This window comes from Artemia sp. Qi Xiang Cuo, chromosome 12, assembly GCF_049724085.1.
Source record: "Artemia sp. Qi Xiang Cuo chromosome 12, ASM4972408v1, whole genome shotgun sequence".
Classification (NCBI taxonomy): Eukaryota; Metazoa; Arthropoda; class Branchiopoda; order Anostraca; family Artemiidae; genus Artemia; species Artemia sp. Qi Xiang Cuo.
In genome coordinates, this window is record NC_142805.1 from 40,697,146 (window position 1) to 40,717,554 (window position 20,409).

A 20,409-nucleotide genomic window follows, 5' to 3' on the forward strand; every position below is an offset into this window, starting at 1 on the left:
GTGCTTTTTAGTGTTGTTCTGCTTGTGTAAGTTTTTGTGTGTGTGTGTGTGTGTAAGTTTTTGTGCGTGTGTGTAAGTTTTGGAGTGTGTGTGTAAGTTTTTGTGTGTGTGTGTGTAAGTTTTTTTTTGTTTGTATAATTTTTTTTGCGTGTTTTTAAGTTTTTTTGTTTGTGTGTTTTTTTTTGTGGGTCTCAGCTATTGCGTGTGGATTTTATTTTTGTGTTTTTTTGTTTTAGTTTGTGTGTGTGTGTGTATGTTTGTGTGTGTAATTTTGTGTGTGTGTGTAAGTTTTTTGTGTGTGTGTGTGTGTAAGTTTGTGTGTGTGTGTGTGTGTGTGTGTGTGTGTGTGTGTTTGTGTGTGTGTGTTTAATTTTTGGAGTGTGTGTTTGAGTTTTAGTGTGTGTGTGTGTTAGTTTTGTGTGTGTGTGTGTGTGTGTGTAAGTTTTTATGAGTGTGTGTGTGTGAGTTTTTGTGTATGTGTGTGTGTGTGTGTGTGTAAGTTTTTGTGTGTGTGTAAGTTTTGGCGTGTGTGTGTGTGAGTTTTTTTTGTGTTCATGTGTTAGTTTTTGTGTATGTGTATGTGTGTGTGTGTGTAAGTTTTTGTGTGTGTGTAAGTTTTGGCGTGTGTGTGTGTGAGTTTTTGTGTGTGTGTGTGTGTGTAATTTTTTTGGTTGATTTTGTGTGTAAGTTTTTTTGTTAATGTAATTTTTTGTGTGAATCTAAGTTTTCGTGTGCATGTGTAATTTTTTGTGTGTGTGTGTGTGTTTGTTATTTTGTGTGTTGTTTTGTTTGTTTTGATTTTGGTTCTTTGGGTTTTTTTTTGTCGTTTTTGTTGTTTTTTAAGTGTGCTTTTTGTTTTTTATTTGATTGTGTGTGTTTTTTTGTTCTTTTGTCTGTTTTTTTTCGTGTGTGTGTGTGTATGTTTTGTGTGTGTTTGTGTGTGTATGTTTTTTTGGGTGTGTGTTTGTGTTTTTTTTTTTTGTTGTGTTTGTTTTTTTGTTTGTGTGTGTGTGTGTGTGTGTGTGTGTGTGTGTGTGTGTGTGTGTAAGTTTTTGTGTGCGTTGTTGTTGTTGCGTGTGTGTGTGTGTTGTAGTGTGTGTGTGTGTGTAAGTTTTGTGTGTGTGTGTGTGAAAGTTTTTGTGTGCATTTAAGTTTTTGTTTGCATGTAAGTTTTCGTGTGCTTCACAAATCATGAGTTTCAGACAACACACTCCTATGAGTGGCTATGAAATCTAGCTCAGAAAAGTCAACAATAGCAAATTAATCATCCCAAATCATAGGTTTCAGTCAACACACACCTACGAATGGCTATGAAATCCTGCTCAGAAAAGTCAAAAAATATCAACCCACACACCCCCAAATCATAGGTTTCAGACATCACACACCTACGAAAGACTAAGAAATCTGGTTATGAAAAGTCAGAAATAGCAAATTACATATCCCAAATCATAGGTTTCAGACAACACTCACCTATGAACAGCTAAGAAACCTAGCTCAGAAAAGTCAAAAATAGCAAACTAGTCATCCCAAACTATATGTTTCAGACAACAAACACCTATGAAAGGTTAAGAAATCCAGCTCAGAAAAGTCAAAAATAGCAATCCACCCACCCCAAATCATAGGTTTCAGACACTACACACCTATGAAAGACTAAGAAATCCAACTCAGAAAAGCCTGAAAGAGCAACCCACACATCCCAAATCATAGGTTTCAGACACCACACAACTACAAAAGACTAAGAAATCCGGTTATGAAAAGTCGGAAATAACAAATTACACATCCCAAACTATTGGTTTCAGACAACATTCACCTACGAAATACTAGAAAACCTTAGCTCAGAAAAGCCTTAAATAGCAAACTACACATCCCAAATCATAATGTTCTGACAACACATACCTATGAAAGGCTAAGAAACCTAGCTCAGAAAAGTCGAAAATAGCAAACTACACATCCCAAATCATAGGTTTCAGACACTACACACCTATGAAAGACTAAGAAATCCAACTCAGAAAAGCCCGAAATAGTAATTTACATATCCCAAATCATAAGTTTCAGACAGCATTCACCTACGAAATACTAAGAAACCTTAGCTCAGAAAAGTCTGAAATAGCCAACTACTCATCCCAAACTTGAAGTTTCAGACAACAAACACCTATGAGTGACTAAGAATCCTAGCTCAGAAAAGTCCAAGAAGCAAACTACACCTCCCAAATCATAATTTTCTGAAAGGACACACATATGATAGGCTAAGAAATCTAGCTCAGAAAAGTCAAAAATAGCAAATTAACCATCCCAAATCATTGGTTTCAGTCAACACACACCTACGAATGGCTAAGAAATCCAGCTCAGAAAAGTCAAAAAAATAGCAACCCACACATCCCAAATCATAGGTTTCAGACACCACACACCTACGAAAGACTAAGAAATCCGGTTATGAAAAGTCGGAAATAGCAAATTACATATCCCAAATCATAGGTTTCAGACAACACACACCAACGAAAGACTAAGAAACCTAGCTCAGAAAAGTCAAAAATAGCAAACTATTCATCCCAAACTATTGGTTTCAGACAACATTCACCTACGAAATACTAGAAAACCTTAGCTCAGAAAAGCCTGAAATAGCAAACTATACATCCCAAATCATAATTTTCTGACAACGCATACCTATGAAAGGCTAAGAAATCCAGCTCAGAAAGGTCGAAAATAGCAAACTACACATCCCAAATCATAGGTTTCAGACACCACACACCTATGAAAGACTAAGAAATCCAACTCAGAAAAGTCAAAAATAGCAAACTACATATCCCAAATCATAAGTTTCACTCAACACACACCAACGAAAGGCTAAGAAACCTAGCTCATAAAAGCCTGAAATAGCAAACTACTCATCCCAAACTATTGGTTTCAGACAACATTCACCTAGGAAATACTAGGAAACCTTAGCTCAGAAAAGCCTGAAGTAGCAAACTACACATCCCAAATCATAGGTTTCAGACAACACACATCAACGAAAGACGGGTGCTCGGGGAGAGCCTTTGAGGGTCTGTGGGTCCCTTGAGGGTCGGTGGTCCTTTGGGAGCTCGGGGGGGCCTTTGGTGACCGGGGGATGGGCTTTGGGGGTCCGGGGATGGCATTTGGGGGTCTGGGGGGGCCTTTGGGGCGCCGGGAGGGCCTTTGGGGGTCCGGGGTGGCAGTTGGGGGCCTGGGGGACCTTTGGGACCCCGTTGGTCCTTTGGGAGCTCGATGGGCCTTTGGGGGGCCCGGGGATGGCCTTTGGGGGTCTGGGTGGGCCTTTGGGGGCGCTGGTGGCCCTTTGGGAGCTTGGGGGGGGGCCTTTGAGGGTCCGGGGGGACAGTTGGTGGCCTGGGGGACATTTGGGGACCGGTGGAGGGCCTTTGGGAGCTTGGGGGGCTTTTGAGGACCGGGTGCTTCCTTTGGGGTTGGGGTAGGAGGATTGGAACCCTTTGGGGTTGGGTTAGAGGACCTCACAACACTGTTCAAATGAAACTTGTGTATTATAACGACCACACTCAAAACCTCCTCCAAAATCTCTTCAAAATCTTCTTTTAAAATGTCTCTATCTGTTTCGCCGAAATAGTTCCATAACCTGTCTAAAACGGTTTCGCCCAAATAATCCCTAAACGTAAATTCAGCGTGTTCCTTTGTTATTGGCATCTCTGCGCTAACGCATTTCAAATTAATATGAAACCTTTTCGCGCGCTAAAACAATTCATCGCTAAGATGTTTCTTGCCTAATTGTTTCCATGGCCTTTGGTTATTAATATCCTTTGGAGTTCGACCAGTAGAACTGTTCCCGAGGCAAAGACATTAATGATATGGATCTATTCCTGGAGAAATGTTTCTAGGCGAAAATTTTGAAAGTCTGACAGATGATGTCATTGATTGATTGATCTGTCAAGAAAGGAGAAATTAATTTGTTGTTTCTAAGGGGAATTATTGAGTCACGATAGGTGGATTGAGGTTGACAGCAGAGGTGTTCTGACTCGTGACAGCAACACGTGGTTTATGGTTTCCACAGTGAGAAAGTTCCTGTTTTTTCAAATTATCACTGACAAAAACCATAAAAACATACAAAAATGTGAGAAAGTTCCTTTTTTTCAAATTCTCACTGACAAAAACCATAAAAACAGACATAAATGTGACAAAATTCATGGTTTTTCAAGTGAGAAAATTCCTGTTTTTCAAATTCTCACTGAGAAAACCATAAACCACGTGGTTCTCGTCGGACCTCCTGACCCCTCTCTACTCATATATAGCTGTCATGGAAGGAATAATGATATAAACTTCAGAGAGGGCTGATTTGATTGGAAATTGAAAGTTCTACTTCAGTTTTTAAGAGGCAAAAGAGATCAGAGGGTAACTACCCCCCCCCCTCCCATGCCTCTTTTACCCCAAATACATTTGAAGAAACTTTGATGTAGCCATTTTTTTATTTATTTTTTTCATATAACGAACATTTTTTTTATAACGAACACTTTGGGGTTGACACAGCTCCCCAGGGCCCGAGGGCAGGCGTTGTAAGTTATGCCCTGGGGGAATATATGGTTCTTATGAAAGGGACGATCGTATAAACTTCAGAGAGGGCTCATTTGATTGGAAATTGAAAGTTCTGGTTCTTTTTTTAAGAGTCAAAGGATATCCGAGGGCAACTAGCCCCCACCCACCCCCCTCCCACACACCCTTTTCCCCCAATCTCTCCCGTAAAAAATTTGAGATAGCCATTTCGTTAAAAATAGTTCAAAGGTCAGATAAGAGAAACCCCTGTGTCGACTCAACCCCCCAGGGCCCGGGGCAGGCGTTGTAAGTAATGATCTTGGGGCATATATGATTCTTATGGAAGGGAAGCTTGTAAAAAACTTCGGAGAGGGCTCATTTGATTGGAAATTGAAATTTCTCTTTCACTTTTTAGGAATCAAAAGAGATTGGAGGGCAACTAGCCCCCCCTCCAAGACCTATTTTCCTCAAACCCATTTGATAAGAACTTTGAGAGAGCCATTTTTTCAAAATGGTTCAAAGATCATATAACGAAAACTCCGGGGTCGACATAATCCTTCAGGGCCCGGCTTAGGCGTTGTAAGTTATGCCCGGCGGGCATATATAGCTGTTATGAAAGGGATAATCGTATAAACTTCAGAGAGGGATCATTTGATTGGAAATTAAAAGTTCTAGTTCAGTTTTTAAGAGTCAAAAGAGATCAGAGGGCAACTACCCCTCCACACCTCTTTTACCCCAAATGCATTTGAGGAAACTTTGATGTAGCCATTTTTTTTTAAATAGTTTGAAGGTCAGATAACAACAAAACCCCCTGCACAACCCCCTAGGACCCAGGGGCAGGCGCTGCAATTTATGCCCTAGTGGCATACATGGTTCTTATGAAAGGGATGCTCGTATAAACTTCAGAGAGGGCTCATTTGAATGGAAATGAAAGTTCTAGTTGAATTTTAAGAGTCAAAAGAGATCAGTGGGCTACTAGCCACGCCCCCAACGCCCTTTTTTCCGCAAACCCATCCGATACAAATTTTGAGATAGCCATTAAAAAAAAAATAGTTGGAGGGTCAGATAACAAAAACTCAGGTGTCGACACAGCCCCCCAGGGCCCGGGGGCAGGCGTTTTAAGTTTTGCACTGGGGCCAGAGTTGATTCTGATGGAAGAGATACTCTTATAAACTTCAAAGAGGGCTCATTTAATTTGAAATTCAAAGTTCTAGTTCACTTTCTCAGAGTCAAAAGAGATCGGAGGGCAATTAACCCCTCCCCCCGCCACACCTTTTTCTTCCCCAAACTGATCTGATAAAAATTTTGAGGCGGCCATTTTGTTTAAAAATAGTTTCAAACATCAGGTATTAAAACCCTGGGGGTCGACAGAACTTCCCATGGCCCGGGGATAGGCGTTGTAAGTTATGTCCTGGGTGCATATATGGTTCTTATGGAAGGGTTGCTCACATAAACTTCAGAGAGGGTTCATTTGATTGAAAATGGAAAGTTCTAGTTCACTTTTAAAGAGCCTAAAGAGATCGAAGGACAATTAAACCCCCCACGCCCTTTTTACCCCACACCCATCCGATAAAAACTTTGAGATAGCCATTTTGTTAAAAATAGTTCAAACATCAGACAATAAAAACTCCGAGGTGGAAAAAAGCCCATTTTTTTACTTTGACATTGTTACTTTGATACTAGTTTTGGTACTTTGGTGAACATTTGATTCTTAAAAAAAGAAGTTTGGATTTTGAGATAAGGTATTTTTAGAAACTTGAAAATTTTTGAAATCAAACACAAAAATAATTAATTAAAAAAAAACTTTCCGAAGAAGAATTATTTCAAATAAAAGTAAAGTTTATTTTAAACTTGATATAAGCTGTGAAATACACCTTCTTACATTCAAACTATAAATAACGAGAAATTACTATTAAAGGAATTATGAGAAACAAAACGAACAGAAATTAAAAAAACAATCATAGCAAAAAAACATACAACAAGTAATAATATAAATGAATAAATAAATCTTAAATCGAGTGATGCTTAAATTGAATATGTAAATCAAGCTTAAAACGAAAAAACAGTTTGCTATTGAATTATAAATGAAACCCAAAACGAAGAGAAATTAAATAAACAATCAATGCAAACAAACATACAACAGATACTAATTTAAATGAATAAATAAGTCTTAAAGGGAGTGAAACTTAAATTGAATACGTAAATCAAGCTTGAAATGAACAAAAATCCCTACAAACAAGGGTTTGGGTATCGCCTCCTTCTCTCACTGTAAAAGTCTAAAACCTACTGCATCATGGCGCTTTACTGAAAACTATATATGTCTTGAACAGTCTTGGAAAGTATAGACAAAATCAAATTGAATGTTTGATACTCGTATATAATGATATTAATTGTTTAAAGATCTATCAGTTCAAGATTTTATTTCATTGTAATTTTATTTTCATTTTCAATGCTGTAAGAACTGGAAAAGAAAATATCTGTAATACAATTCGTTTTCAGTGAAGCACCAATGACGCAGTAGGCTTTAGGTTTTTAGTGTTAAGGAAGGGGACAATTTTAGTGGCCTTGAAGAATTTTAGAAAGAACTAATAAATTAAATTGAATATTTGATGTATAGTGATATCAATTACAGAAAGCTCATCAGTTCAAAATTTTACTGTAATTTTAATGTTTATTTTCAATATTAAGTACAAAAGAAAATATTTGTAATATAATTCATTTTCGTTTTCAGTAAAGCGCCAATGACGCAGTAGTCTATAGGCTTTTACAGTGAGAGAAGGATGCGATCTCTGAGCCCTCTCTGAAGTTTTTACGAGCATCCCTTCTATAAGAACCATATTTGTCCCCAGGGCGTAAATTACAACGCCTGCCCGGTTCCTGGGTCTTGGGTCGACCATGGAGTTTTTATTATATGATCTTTGAAATATTTTGTACAAAATGGCTACCTCAAAATTTTTATCGGATGTATTTGGGGCGAAAAGGGCGTGGGGAGGGGGGGGGGCTAGCTGCACTCCTCTGACTCTTATGACTCTTAAAAAGGGCACTAGAATTCTTGATTTCCAATCCAATGAGCCCCCTTTGAACTTTATACGACGACCCCTTCTATATGAAATGCCTCTGGGAAAAAATAAATAAATGGAGAGTGCGGAGGGGGGCTAGCTGCCCTCCGATCACTTTTGACTCTTAAGAAGTGAATTACAACTTTCAATTTGTAATCAAATGAGTCCTCTTTGAAGTTTATACAAGCGTCCCTTCCATAACAACCATATATGCCCCTAGGGCATAACTTACAACGCCTGTCCCTGGGCCCTGGGGGACTGTGTTGACAACGGAGTTTTGTTATCTGAACTGTGAACTATTTTTAATAGAATGTCTATCTCAAAATTTTTATCTGATGCATTTGGGGGAAAAGGGCGGGGGGGGGGGGTAGCTGCCCTCCGATCATTTTTTACTTACAAAAAGTTAACTAGAACTTTCAATTTCCAATTTAATCAGCCCTCTTTGGAGTTTATACGAGCATCCCTTCCATAAGAACCTTATATGCCTCCAGGACATAGCTTACAACGCCTGCCCCCGGGCCCTGGGGGGGGGGGTGTCGAAATCAGATTTTTTTATCCGACCTTTGAATTATTTTTAACAAAATGGCTATCTCAAAATTTTATCTGATGTAATTGGGGAAAAAGGACATGAGGGGGGGGGGAAATAATTCTCCTCCAATCTCTTTTGACTCTAAAAAAGTGAACTAGAACCTTTAACTTCCAAACAAATGAGCCCTCTCTGAAGTTTTACGAGCATCCCTTCTTTAAGAGCCATATATGCCCCCAGGGCATAACTTACAACGCCTGCCCCCGGAAGGCTTGTGTCGACCCCGGAGTTTTTTTTTATACAATCTTTGAACTATTTTTAACAAAATGGCTACCTCAAAATTTTTATCGGATGTATTTGGGGAATAAAAGGGCATGGGAAGGGGCTAGTTGCCCTCCGATCACTTTCGACTCTTAAAAAGGGTATGGTACTAGAGCTCTCGATTTCCAATCGAATGAGCCCCCTTTGAAGTTTATACGACGACCCCTCTCATATGAAGTGCCTCTGGGGAAAAAAATAATAATAAATAATTATAAAACATTGGAGCCGTATGGCCTTTACTAGGCAACACTATACTGTTGCCTCTGATATGGCTCATTTTAATTTTTCACTTGGTCACTTTCATTTTATTGTAGACTTTACCGGTCCGTAAAAACGATAGAACTTAAAATAATAATTTAACAGAAGATCTTTTTTTATGTGGTAAATAAATTACTGATAACATATAGTAATTATTTGGTAAATAAATTCTATACAAATTATTATACATAATAATCAAATAAAATGTTACACTACCCTGTGGACAACACTATGAGATAACCTGGCTCTAATTTTTTTTTTTTCTTAGGACTGAAATTGAACAAGAAGGCCAAATTGTCGTAAAAGGACTTGGACCAGCTAACTGGCTCATGGAAAGATTCATCCAGAAATTCTTTGAGAGAGGAATCAAGAAAAATGTTAAGTTGATGGAAGAACTCATTGAAGAAAGATATGGATTTAAATTCCCAAAACCAAGCTCTTAGTCAATGGGCTCTTAGTGGAATGTTTTTTTTTTCTTTTATCTCTTGCCAGAATCTCGGGATCTCTCTAATGTAGGGTTTTATGTGTAATTTTCTTTGTAGATCCAAGTAGAAGGAATGTCGCTTACAAACTAGACCATGCCAATGTTGCGATTAAACTAACTTTTAGGGGGATTTGAATTACTAGTAGATTGAAATATTTGCGGCGAAAGTTATATTTGGAACCTCAAAAATGCAACTTGTAATGAAATTTTTCCATCCTCCAGTCACTTCTGGTCTCCGTATCTTCTTATGATGTTTCAAAAAATCACAGATATAAAAAGAACAAAAATGATAAGGGGGATTTTTTTTACCCCTTAGTGGGCTCAGAATCTATTATATGCTGAATTTTCGTCGTAAAAAAGAGGGCGGAGTTGCTTAGGGAATGGTAGTTCTCTGCATGCGTAGAATGATTGCTGTTCGTAAGTTTAAACGTCAACTTACTTTCACTTGAGATAAAAAGGGAATATGTTGCTGTATAACTGTGAGCTTATGGACTATGAGACTATGAGTAACTATGATTTTATGGACTGTGAAAATGTTTAGGGACAAATACCACGACCTCACGGTTTGGCCGGTGAGGCAGTTTGGCCTAAGAAACTGGGATACTATGGATATATTCTTTCGATAGATATAAATATATTTTTAATCGATAATATTTTTCTCATATTTGGGCTACTGCTGTTTTGTGGCACACAATGGTGGAATGTAGCACTATTTCGTGGCGTGATATCGTTTGTTACTGCGAAGGGCATTAACACTTTAAATGTTTGTTTGAATGATGCTTCTCCAAATATTCGGTGGCTACTGGTTCAATACTATCGCCTCTAGTGAGAAAAAGAAGAAGAAAATAATTGAAAATTGAAAAAAAATACTCAATGCCCATCCTTTTTAAGAAAATACATGATTTCTTATTTCAAATAACGGGACTTGAAACCTCTAGTATTAGATCATTAGCCATTTTGAATTTTATGGTGTTATTTTCATCAATGTGAACTACTTTACTACCACTACTAAAAACTCACTGCAGCAACAAGCTGTCTGAGGCCAACACAACTACGCACGCTCCTCCTCCATTCTATTTAAATCTATTCAATCTAACCAAATCCTTCTCTTTACACCCTCCAAGGAAGTCTCCGATTCCTTTAAATCTTTCCTTGCGGAATTTTCCCACCCTAACCGAGGACGACCTGCTTTTCCTTTAGCGCTAGACGGTTGGCCGAAAATGATTATCTTTTTTATTCTGTCATCCTTCATCCGCAGAACGTGCCCTAACCATCTCAACCTTTCTCTCATTATAGCCATTGAAAGCGGGATTGAACCACACTTTTCGTACCGCCTACTGTTTAAGATAAGGTTAGTCAGGTAGCTCTAAACATGTCCAAACTTAAGTAAACTTACATATTTAATTTAAGCATCAGAGGCAGATCCTTTTATGAATACACCATTTGTTAAACCTTTTTTTTGTTAAACCATGCACGGCTTGATATACGTCCTACAAAATAGCTTAGACAGTAAAGACTTATCCATAAGGAAACTCATTGGAGTTCCTGTATCTCGAGAACCCTGTAACTCGTTTTCTTAAAAAAACTCTAATACACATCTGTCGGCTTTGATCATAATGATATGTGTAACTAAAACAGACAAGCAAATATTTCTTTTATTATTGACAAAAGTATTCCCGGTAATGTGTGTCTTCACGGATTACGAAATCTAATTTAGTCTTCTTTTCTTATGCCTAATTAAACTATAGAATACATATAGTTTATATTTCTTTGATATTACATATGGAATTTTCGAATCTAAGGTAAAAATTTTGAAATTTACACATAGAATAATTTGGAGTAGAAATAAATCAAATTCTTTTCTGCCCAATATTGCTTCTAGTCTTTTGCATTAAAATTAAAGAATTAGCAACATCAGCTTCTTTTTCAAGGTCAATGATCATTTCTTTAACAAATCAGAATTTAATAAAAGTTATATTCTCTTTTTTCTTTCAAATAAAATAAATTAAAGTTTATTTGTTTTCATCGATATTTACTGCTAAAACTCTTTATAAAGTGAATTCTTGAAATAAAACCAACAACAAATAATTCTTTAAAAACTGTATTTATTTCAGAAAGTAACATGGATAGAAAAGTCTCTTTTGAAGTTGTCTATAATATAAGATATATTGACAAAACACTCTAATACCTCAAAATAAATTCCTCCAACAGAGAATAAGTAGATTGTAGTGCTGAACATGAATTCTTGATGAAATTAATAAGTCAATTACTAGAAAAAATACGTAAGTAAAGAAACAAGTAAAAAAAAGAAAAAGAAAAATGGCTGGATCAAGAGAAAAAGATAACACCTCACCACTCGACAGCCAAAAAAGCAAATAAAAGAGAAAATCAAAATGAATCCACAAATAGACAATTATTTAATTCTGGTTATCAATAATTTTCTTTCATCGCCTGTTATAAATTTTCAATTCATTTGATAAACAAGAATCATAAGCATATGAAAGAAATCTTTCTCTCAGATTGTATTTATTAAAAATATTATATATAATATATCTGATTTAATATCTTGATCTCTAGGTTTTAATTCAAGAAATTTAGCCAGATGTTTTGTAGTGCCTGTAGTTTTGTTCATAGAAAATTTGGATCTTTCATGTGATCTCTTGATATTTTCATGAATACTCTTATTGTAATATCACTATGTAGTTCCACCTAGGATTTGGATCCCTCCTTTTTTTTTCTTCTTCTTTTGTTCGGTTGATGTTTTATTTATGTGTTGTTTGCTCAATATACTCGTAGCGACAATAGAAAGAAAATTCATCTCTGATATTGAACAGCTTCTAATCTGAGGTATCCAGAGAATTGGTAGATTTTCAATTCTTTAGATACCAATTTTCTGGATGCTACGGAATCTGGAATCAGAATCCGTATGATATTGTTTTCGTTACAGACCCGTACAAATATAAGTGAAAACTATACAAAATAAATGGAACCCAAGCTAAGGGAAGATGCAGGGTGCCCCCAATTCCTCCTCCCATAGACCTGCTACTGGTGAAAGCCAGTCAAATATTCACAACTACCACTGCTTGAGTAGCGGTAGACATTTCGGGTGTAGTAGCCAGTGGCGTCGATATACTAAAATTAGGAGGGGGACAAATCTATTTTCTAAAACTTAGGAGAAGGAAAAAATTTATTTTTTAAATATTTAGGGGAGGGGCAAGAACTCTAGGGGAATTCCCCCCTGTCATCCCCAAGTGATGCCACGGGTAGTAGTCTAGTGTAAGTATTTGGTTTACACACATTTGTTATCGCTTTTAGTGAAGGTAAAGGTGTCATATCCTGGATACAGCCGCAATGTAAATGTGTCCAACAAAATTCAAGTTAAGGATGACAAAGTTGCATATCATTATTGAAGTCACATTTTTGTCAACCAAGGGTTTTTCTAGTACCTGGATGTATGTGGGATGAGGCTTAAGGGACGAATACCCTCAAATTTCGTGATTCCTTCCATAATTCCTCATAATTCATGTTGTTTTATCTTTTGAATATCCTTCAAATTAATTCTTGTAGGTCTAGCTAAGATTTCTGTCATTTTTGCAAGTGGTTAAACATTCTTATCCTTAAAAGTTATATAACTTTTTATTAATGTTACTGCAAATGGATAGATTTGAAATCGTATTGTCACTTATACCATCAGATTGTATTTACCTATTAAATACGATAACTTCTTGAAAGAAGTTTCCTTAAATAATAAAAAATAGTTTAACGCTGCAAGTAACACTGGAAAGTGGATGTTCATAAAATTGTCTTTTAGGTATTATATTAAAGCTGAAAGCGAACAGAAAAAACTTATTCGTATTTTAGCATTAAATATCAATCTTTACATGCTGTTCATGTTTCTAGTAGAGCCAATTGTGGGGCAGGGGAGGATGCACCCTCTCTCCCCGTTCTCTCAAATTTGAAAAAAAAAACAATTTTTGGGAATTTTCATTGGAAAAAGCCTTTTTGGTATTTTCGTTGAAAATATTGAAAAAAAACACAATAAATTTGTCCCCCTCCCTAGATATTAAAAAATACATGCCCCCCCCCCAGTTTCGTGAATAGATGTCACTGCATGCTACTGCCGGTGTAAAAGTAGGCTATACATTTTATTTTCCGGTTGAAACATATTGATCGTTCACAGTAGGCGTGTGTGTAAGGAAGGGGTTTAATAATAATAATAATAATAATAATTTTATTATGCATTTATGCATTTTATCCTCTCTCCCCTAAATCTTGGGATTTTTACACATTCTTTATGTGTTCTATATGCTCCATACAATTTATTAGTGTAAATATTTTTAAAGTGTACACCCTCCCTCCCACAAATAAATTCCTGCCGCGTGTATTTCTCACAATACATACTTGCAGGACCGTCTTCCCGTACATACTTGATGAGCCCTCCCTCATATGTCCACTACAGTAGCTGCTGCGTATGAATATTTATGTGTTAATTGACTTTTAATATAAATAAATTAACGGGTGGTAGTACAATATGAAAAAGTTATATATTCACAAATTTTTTAATCAAATAAAAAGAAGAATGAAAAGCACCCAAGTGATAAAGAAAAATAAAAACAAGGGGATCTATATTCGCAAGCAACAATCAAAAACCTCCGGATACTTAAAAGATATAGTTTATATTTCTTTAATATTTAAACATGGTCAACAATCTGACAGTGTCAAATCGATAATCTTGCTCGGGAGTAATGCTATAGAATTTAGAAACAAGACAAGAATCTAGTTAATAGAATAAAAACCAAATTTTGGTTTTCTAGTGCTGATTCAACATTCCAATTGTCAAGCAAAAATGGCCGTAGTATAATATTGATGACAGTTGTTTAATGATATATAGGAAACTTGAAAATTGGAGAGAAATCAAATCCTAAAATTTTCAGAAGTGGGGTAGGCCTACAGTTTCTTATTGCCCAGACCCATTGTCTTACGTTGACTCCGAATACGTGTCGGCAATCTAACGTCAGAACTCATTATGTCCCACTGTTTCGAGTTAGATCTACCGAGGGACATTAGACTCTGAGACTTTTTTTGGATAGGCAGAATAGTGTGTTAAATTATATATCCTGTGCATAAAGAATACATTGCTGCCATTGTATTTCACCAATTCAATGATACAAATGAAATTCAGTTGGTAGTTTATGTAGATTGACTTTTGTGAAGTATATATTCTCCCTATATTCTGATCAACCTAGAAACTACTCGGGCCGTATTTATGCACGTGTGTGTTTCCTTATTTTTATGGGCAAGTGATATCTAAGAAACCACAAAGTCTTTTCTATTAGTGGCCCCGATACAAAACACGACATTCATCATCATTGCCCCGGTAACTTTGTGGCTTCAAACTTAAGGTGCTTGAAACTTCTTTATTTTCCCTTTATTTATATTATTTTTGTAGAGTCATTGTTCATTTTATGGTTGCTTTCTTATAACTTATTCCAAGGAAGCTCAGGTTTTTCAATGGGTGGCTTAAATAAAGGCACGTCGAAGTCTTTCCACAGGTAGAGGAGATATTTCGTATTTTTGGAATTCAATATATACTAGAATTTCAAGACATTTGTCAAAAGTGCATATCCATGCTATATTTTGAAATGCTGACGAGCAAACATATTATTTAACTTGTTGATAAACTTATACTCATGGGCGTAGCCAAGAAACTGTGGGCCTTCCTACACACTGGCGGATCCAGGAGGCCGGGAGCCTACCCCCCTCCCCACCCCAAGATTTTTTTCTGGTGCCCTCTTTCCCTGATTTTTTTTCTTTTTTTCACTCTTTTTTTTAGAATAAATTTGTCAATTTGGTAAATTATTGGCATCTTTATCACACTGCCCCCCCCCCCCAAGATTTATCTTATTGGCACCCTTGTCACTTTGGACCCCCCCAAGATTTTGTTCTAGATCCGCCCCTGTTCCTACACCAAAGTTAGAAATTCGTAAAATTAGAGGGAAGTTTCTCTGAAGTCCCCCTTTCCTGAGGTAAAATCTTAGCTAAGCCCATGCTGATAACAGATTAGTTGTTTGCAGTTTATAACATACTACCTCACAGAGTAATAGTCACATGTTTCTATGGCTTTCAAATAAACATTTTAGTTTTGCCTTTTGACTTGAATATATTTTGGCGTGCGTCAAGCGAAGGATAAATTATATTTCTATTTTTAATCTGGCTATAAGCTGAAGTTGAATTTGAACTTTTGACTGCATTATATGAAGAAAAACTTTTTTATCAAGTGATTATTTACGATTTTACCAGTGATACTGTCTGTTAAATTTCACACTGTTGAAATCCAAAATGCTTGTGAAATATATATAGTCCATTCCTGCTCTTCCTTACACATACTTTGTATTATGGTGTGGTCAACACATTGAGCCAAGGGGAGAGAAGAAATAGATTTTTAGGCGTGAGCGCAACTTTCCGGCCCTGATTACCTTTCGAGCGGAAATCCTTGGACTAACATGAATTTTGATAGGCAAACACCTAACACTCAGCAAGCTGTGTGCAAGAAATATTAGACCATTGAACTTGACAGTTCAGGTGTTAATATGCCTTAAATTTCATAGGTTTAGGGATCTTTTCTCTACCACGGGAGTGAATTGTTGGCAGGAATAGTAAACCTTCTTTTTGTTCTAAACTAATTGGCTATCTCAGAGCTTCCGCCCGATAGTATTTGACATCAGGCCAATATTGCTATTATGCGGCAAAAAATGACAGAAACTGTCACATTGCCGTGGCATGATGTCTTTTGTCACTTCAAATGGGCGCTAGAATTTTAGATTTTCGATAAAATAAAGTCTCTTTCGATATTCCATGACAACTGGTTTTATATGATCGCCACTCGTAGAAATAAAAAAGAAAGAAAAATATCCATGACCATCCTCATCCTCGAATGGATTCAGTAAAAAAAAACGGCTTTTTAAAGCGAAGGTAAAGAGTAATGATAAAGCTGAAAACGGATACTGATTATCCTATATATGACGGGGATATTATATATATGACGAGTGCTTTCTAGAAAAATACTTTAGACTGCAAAATGAAGCAAATTAAAATTACAAGTGATTTATAAACCGACTGCCCTTTAAAACTTTTGAACAAAACATTGTATTGCAAAAGTGCAATTAAATGTGCCAAATTATTTTAGGAACATTATGATAACAAAGTTAAACGTTATCTTACATTGCTCTTGTTTATAAGTCACTCTTTGTGGTAGAAGACGAGCTCTAGAGCTATAAAAACTAAAGTCTGCTATCATCTGGGCTGTAATGTCTAAAGGTGTAAAATTTGTTGATTAACTTCTCCTTTGTGTACCAAATTTCAAGTGAATACGGACTCTTTAATGTGGAAGTATATTCTTCATTCTTGTGGTATTGATTAAAAAACCAAAATTCAGCGTAAAGAGTGGAGGCTTGAGGGAGTGACAGCATCTCTCATCTCTATGCATGGGATAATGTCTCCCCGTTATAAGCTTTAACGTCCTTCTCTATTTTCATTTTAAGAAGCAGATTTATCTAACTATGCTAGTTTTTATCTTCGGGGGAGGGGTCTTCTTTCTCTATTTCGATTCAAAGAAGGTAAGTCCACGGAGAAGAGTTAAAACACTAAGTCCGAAATTTCCCCGTTGATCTTCCACGAATTGTTTCTAGAACTTACAATATTGTTTCTGAGGATAGTTGCTTTTTTTTTGTTTTTTTTTTACATACATTAATATAAACACTTTCTTCTTGAGTTAGGCCGTTTTTTAAATTAATGACAATTATTAATTTAAAAAATGGTTTATGATTTTTGCTGATTTTTTACACTTTACTCATATTCAATTTTTTTTTGGGTTATACACGTTTAGAAAATGTAGCTTTAATAGTCCGTTTAGACGCACGGGAAAACGATGAGAAAAACCGATCAGTTCGAGGGGGAAAGTGTTCAAATGATAGGAACAAAAATTTTCCTGAAAAGCAGAGATAACTTACACACCATGATAACATACAAAGTCAGCCAAGTATGTTTCTTGCCAAGTGTCTTCTTCTTTCTTTTTAGTTTTATACAAAGCATAATTGCATAAACTGATGGGTATGGATAAGGAACACCAAATCTCGAACTCTCGCGTGCTTAACAGTTGACATGTTTTCCACATTCAAAACAGCTAGCTCATTTTTGTTGGATGACACATAAAAACCGATCGATCGGATATGGAACTAGGAAACATTCCTAGCCCCAAAACCAACCGGTACTATGCGAAAAACTGCTTTAATGTACATTATCTTTTTACATCAATGTTCAAATCACATGCGCGCTTGTAGACTAAAATGTTAGCAAAAATTGCCAAAAGCTCTCAAATCACAAGATACGCTTTGATCTGTGGCGAGTGAAACAGAAAAGCTTAAAAAAAACGATCAAGTCCCACTACATTGCATCATAAGAATCTCTTAAGCAGTTCATAGCACTCCTACATGTTAACACCTATAAACATAGCCGAAATCTTGGTACTCAATATTTTTCAACTCTAACATTATGTCCTCTTCTTCTCTTTACTTAGTGGCGAATGCGCCTTCGCGCGGGATTGTGATCTCTGAAACTTGGCGTTTCGACAAATAGTTTATCGATACTTCTAAAAAGATTGGTCTCAAAATTTTACCCTATAGCATTTTGGCCATGCCGCAAATCGGCACTTTAGTTAAGTGTGATCTGTTTTGTCACTTCAAAAAAAACGCTATAACTTTCCATTTCCCATTTCAGTGAACCCCTAAAAGTAAAGAAACAAACAAATGAATATACACCCATGGCCATCCTTCTTTGGAAAAAAAAATCAAAGTTTTATAGAGAAGGCTTTGAAACCTCTACTTTAAGGTCCTCAGATTAATTGAAAGTAATCTTGTAACTTTATGTAACTTTATGACGATCACCGACTCTACAGGGATCATTTTCCCCCTTTTCTAAAATTATGCAAATTTTATTAGGCCAATAATTGTTTGATGAGCTAATTTAAACTTTATGAATTTTTAATATTCAAAATCAGAGGCAACGCTATAGCGTTGCCTATAGTAAATGCCATACGGCTCCAATGTTTATTATTTATTTATTATTTTCTTTACAGAGGCACTTCATATGGAAGGGGTCGTCGCATAAACTTCGGAAGGGGCTTATTCGATTGGAAATGGAATTTCTTGTGCCCTTTTTAAGAGTCAAAAGTGATCGGAGGGCAACTAGCCCCCCACGACCTTTTTTCTCAAATGCATCCGATATAAATTTTGAGATTGCCATTTTGTTAAAAATAGTTCAAAGATCATATAACAAAACTCCGGTGTCGACACAAAACCCCAGGGCCCCGGGGTTGGCGTTGTAAGTTATGCCCTGGGGGCATATATGCTTCTTTTGGAAGGGATGCACGTAAAAACTTCAGAGAGGGCTCATTTGATTGGAAATTGAAAGTTATAGTTCACTTTTTAAAATTCAAAAGAGATTGGACGGCAAATAGCCCCCCCCCCTCATCCACGCCCTTTTTTCCTCAAACTCATCCGATAAGAACTTTGAGCTAGCTATTTCTTAAAACACCCCCCCCCCCCAGGGCCCGGGAACAGGCGTTGTAAGTTATGCCCTGAGGGTATATATGGTTCTTATGGAAGGGATGCTCGTATAAACTTCAGAGAGGGGTCATTTGTATGGAAAGTGAAAGTTCTATTTCAGTTTTTGAGGGTCAAAAGAGATTGAAGGGCAACTAGCCCACCCCCCTCCCACGCCCTTTTTTCTCCTAATGCATCCGATAAAAATCTTGAGATTTTTATTTTTTGTTATAGTTAATATAATAACTATAATTTTATTATAGGAGTTATAGTTTGATAAGAACTTTGAGATAGCCATTTCTCTAAAAATAGTCCAAAGATCATATAACGAAAACTCAGGGGTCGACACAACCCCCTTAGTTAAGAACCATATATGGTAGATCAGCTGGGGTTTGTTATGAAAAGGATGCTCGTATAAACTTCAGAGAGGGATCAATTGATTAGAATCTGAACGTTCTAGTTCACTTTTTAAGAGTCAAAAGAGGTCCGAGGGCAACTTTTTACCCAAACTCATACGATAAAAATACTTAGATAGCCATTTTGTTAAAATAGTTCAAAGGTCAGATGGAAAAAACTCCAGTTTCGATACAACCCCGTAGGGTCCGGGGGCAGGCGTTCTAAGTTATACCCTGGGGGCATATATGGTTCTTATGGAAGGGATGCGCGTATAAACATCATAGAGGGCTCATTTATTTGAAAATTGAAAATTCTAGTTCACGTTTAAAGAGGCATAAGTTATCAGAAGGCAACGAGTCCCTCCCCATGCCATTTTTTCCCCAAACCCATCTGATACAAATTTTGAGATATCCATTTTTAAAAAAACAATTCAAAGGCTGGATAACAAAAACTCCGGTGTCGATACAATCCCCAGGGCCGAGGGGCAGGCGTTGCAAGTTATATCCATGGGGCATATATGGTTCTTAAGAAAGGGATGCTCGTATAAACTTCAGAGAGGCCTCATTTGATTGGAAACTGAAAGTTCTAGTTCACTTTTCAAGAGTCAAAAGAGACCCGAGGGCAACTATCCCCTTGATGCCTTTTTTCCCAAAACCCTTCCGATGAAAATTTTGAGATAGCCATTTTGTTAAAACTAGTTCAAAGGTCAGATAAAAAAACTCCGGTGTTGACGCAACCCCCCAGGGTTCGGGGGCTGGCGTTGTAAGTTACGCTCTTGGGGCATACGGTTCTTATGGAAAGGATGCTCGGATAAACTTCGGAGAGGGCTCATTTGACTGGAAATTAAAAGTTTTAGTTCAGTTTTTAAGAGACAGTTCAGTTTTTAACGAATATATCAAAGGTCAGATAACAAAAACTCAGGTGTCGACACAACCCCTCCAGGGACCGGGGCAGGCGTTGTAAGTTATGCCCTTGGGGCATATATGTTTATTATGAAAGGGATGCTCGTATAAACTTTAGAGAGGGCTTATTTGATTGGAGATTGAATGTTCAGTTCATTTTTTAAGAGTCAAAAGAGATCCAAGGGCAACTAGCACCCCCCTTCCACGCCTTTTCCCCCCAAACACATCCAATACAAATTTTGAAATAGCCTTTTTTTAAATAGTTCAAAATTAGATAGCAAAAGCTCCGATGTCGACACAACCCCCATGGCCTGGGGGCGGGCATTGTAATTTATGTCCTGAGGACGTG

General features: G+C 36.9%; 1 protein-coding gene across 2 annotated transcripts in view; it reads left to right on the forward strand.

The window, feature by feature from the left end:
- LOC148946113 (PRELI domain-containing protein 2-like) overlaps positions 1-15,252 on the forward strand; it is a 68,776-nt gene extending 53,524 nt beyond the window's left edge. For both annotated transcript variants that reach the window (XM_089098114.1, XM_089098115.1), the window contains exon 4: positions 8,948-15,252. In XM_089098114.1, coding sequence (XP_088954240.1) covers positions 8,948-9,122 — 175 coding nt within the window. In that variant the 3' untranslated portion in view covers positions 9,123-15,252. The remainder of the gene's footprint in view (positions 1-8,947) is intronic.
- The last annotated feature ends 5,157 nt before the right edge of the window (positions 15,253-20,409 follow it).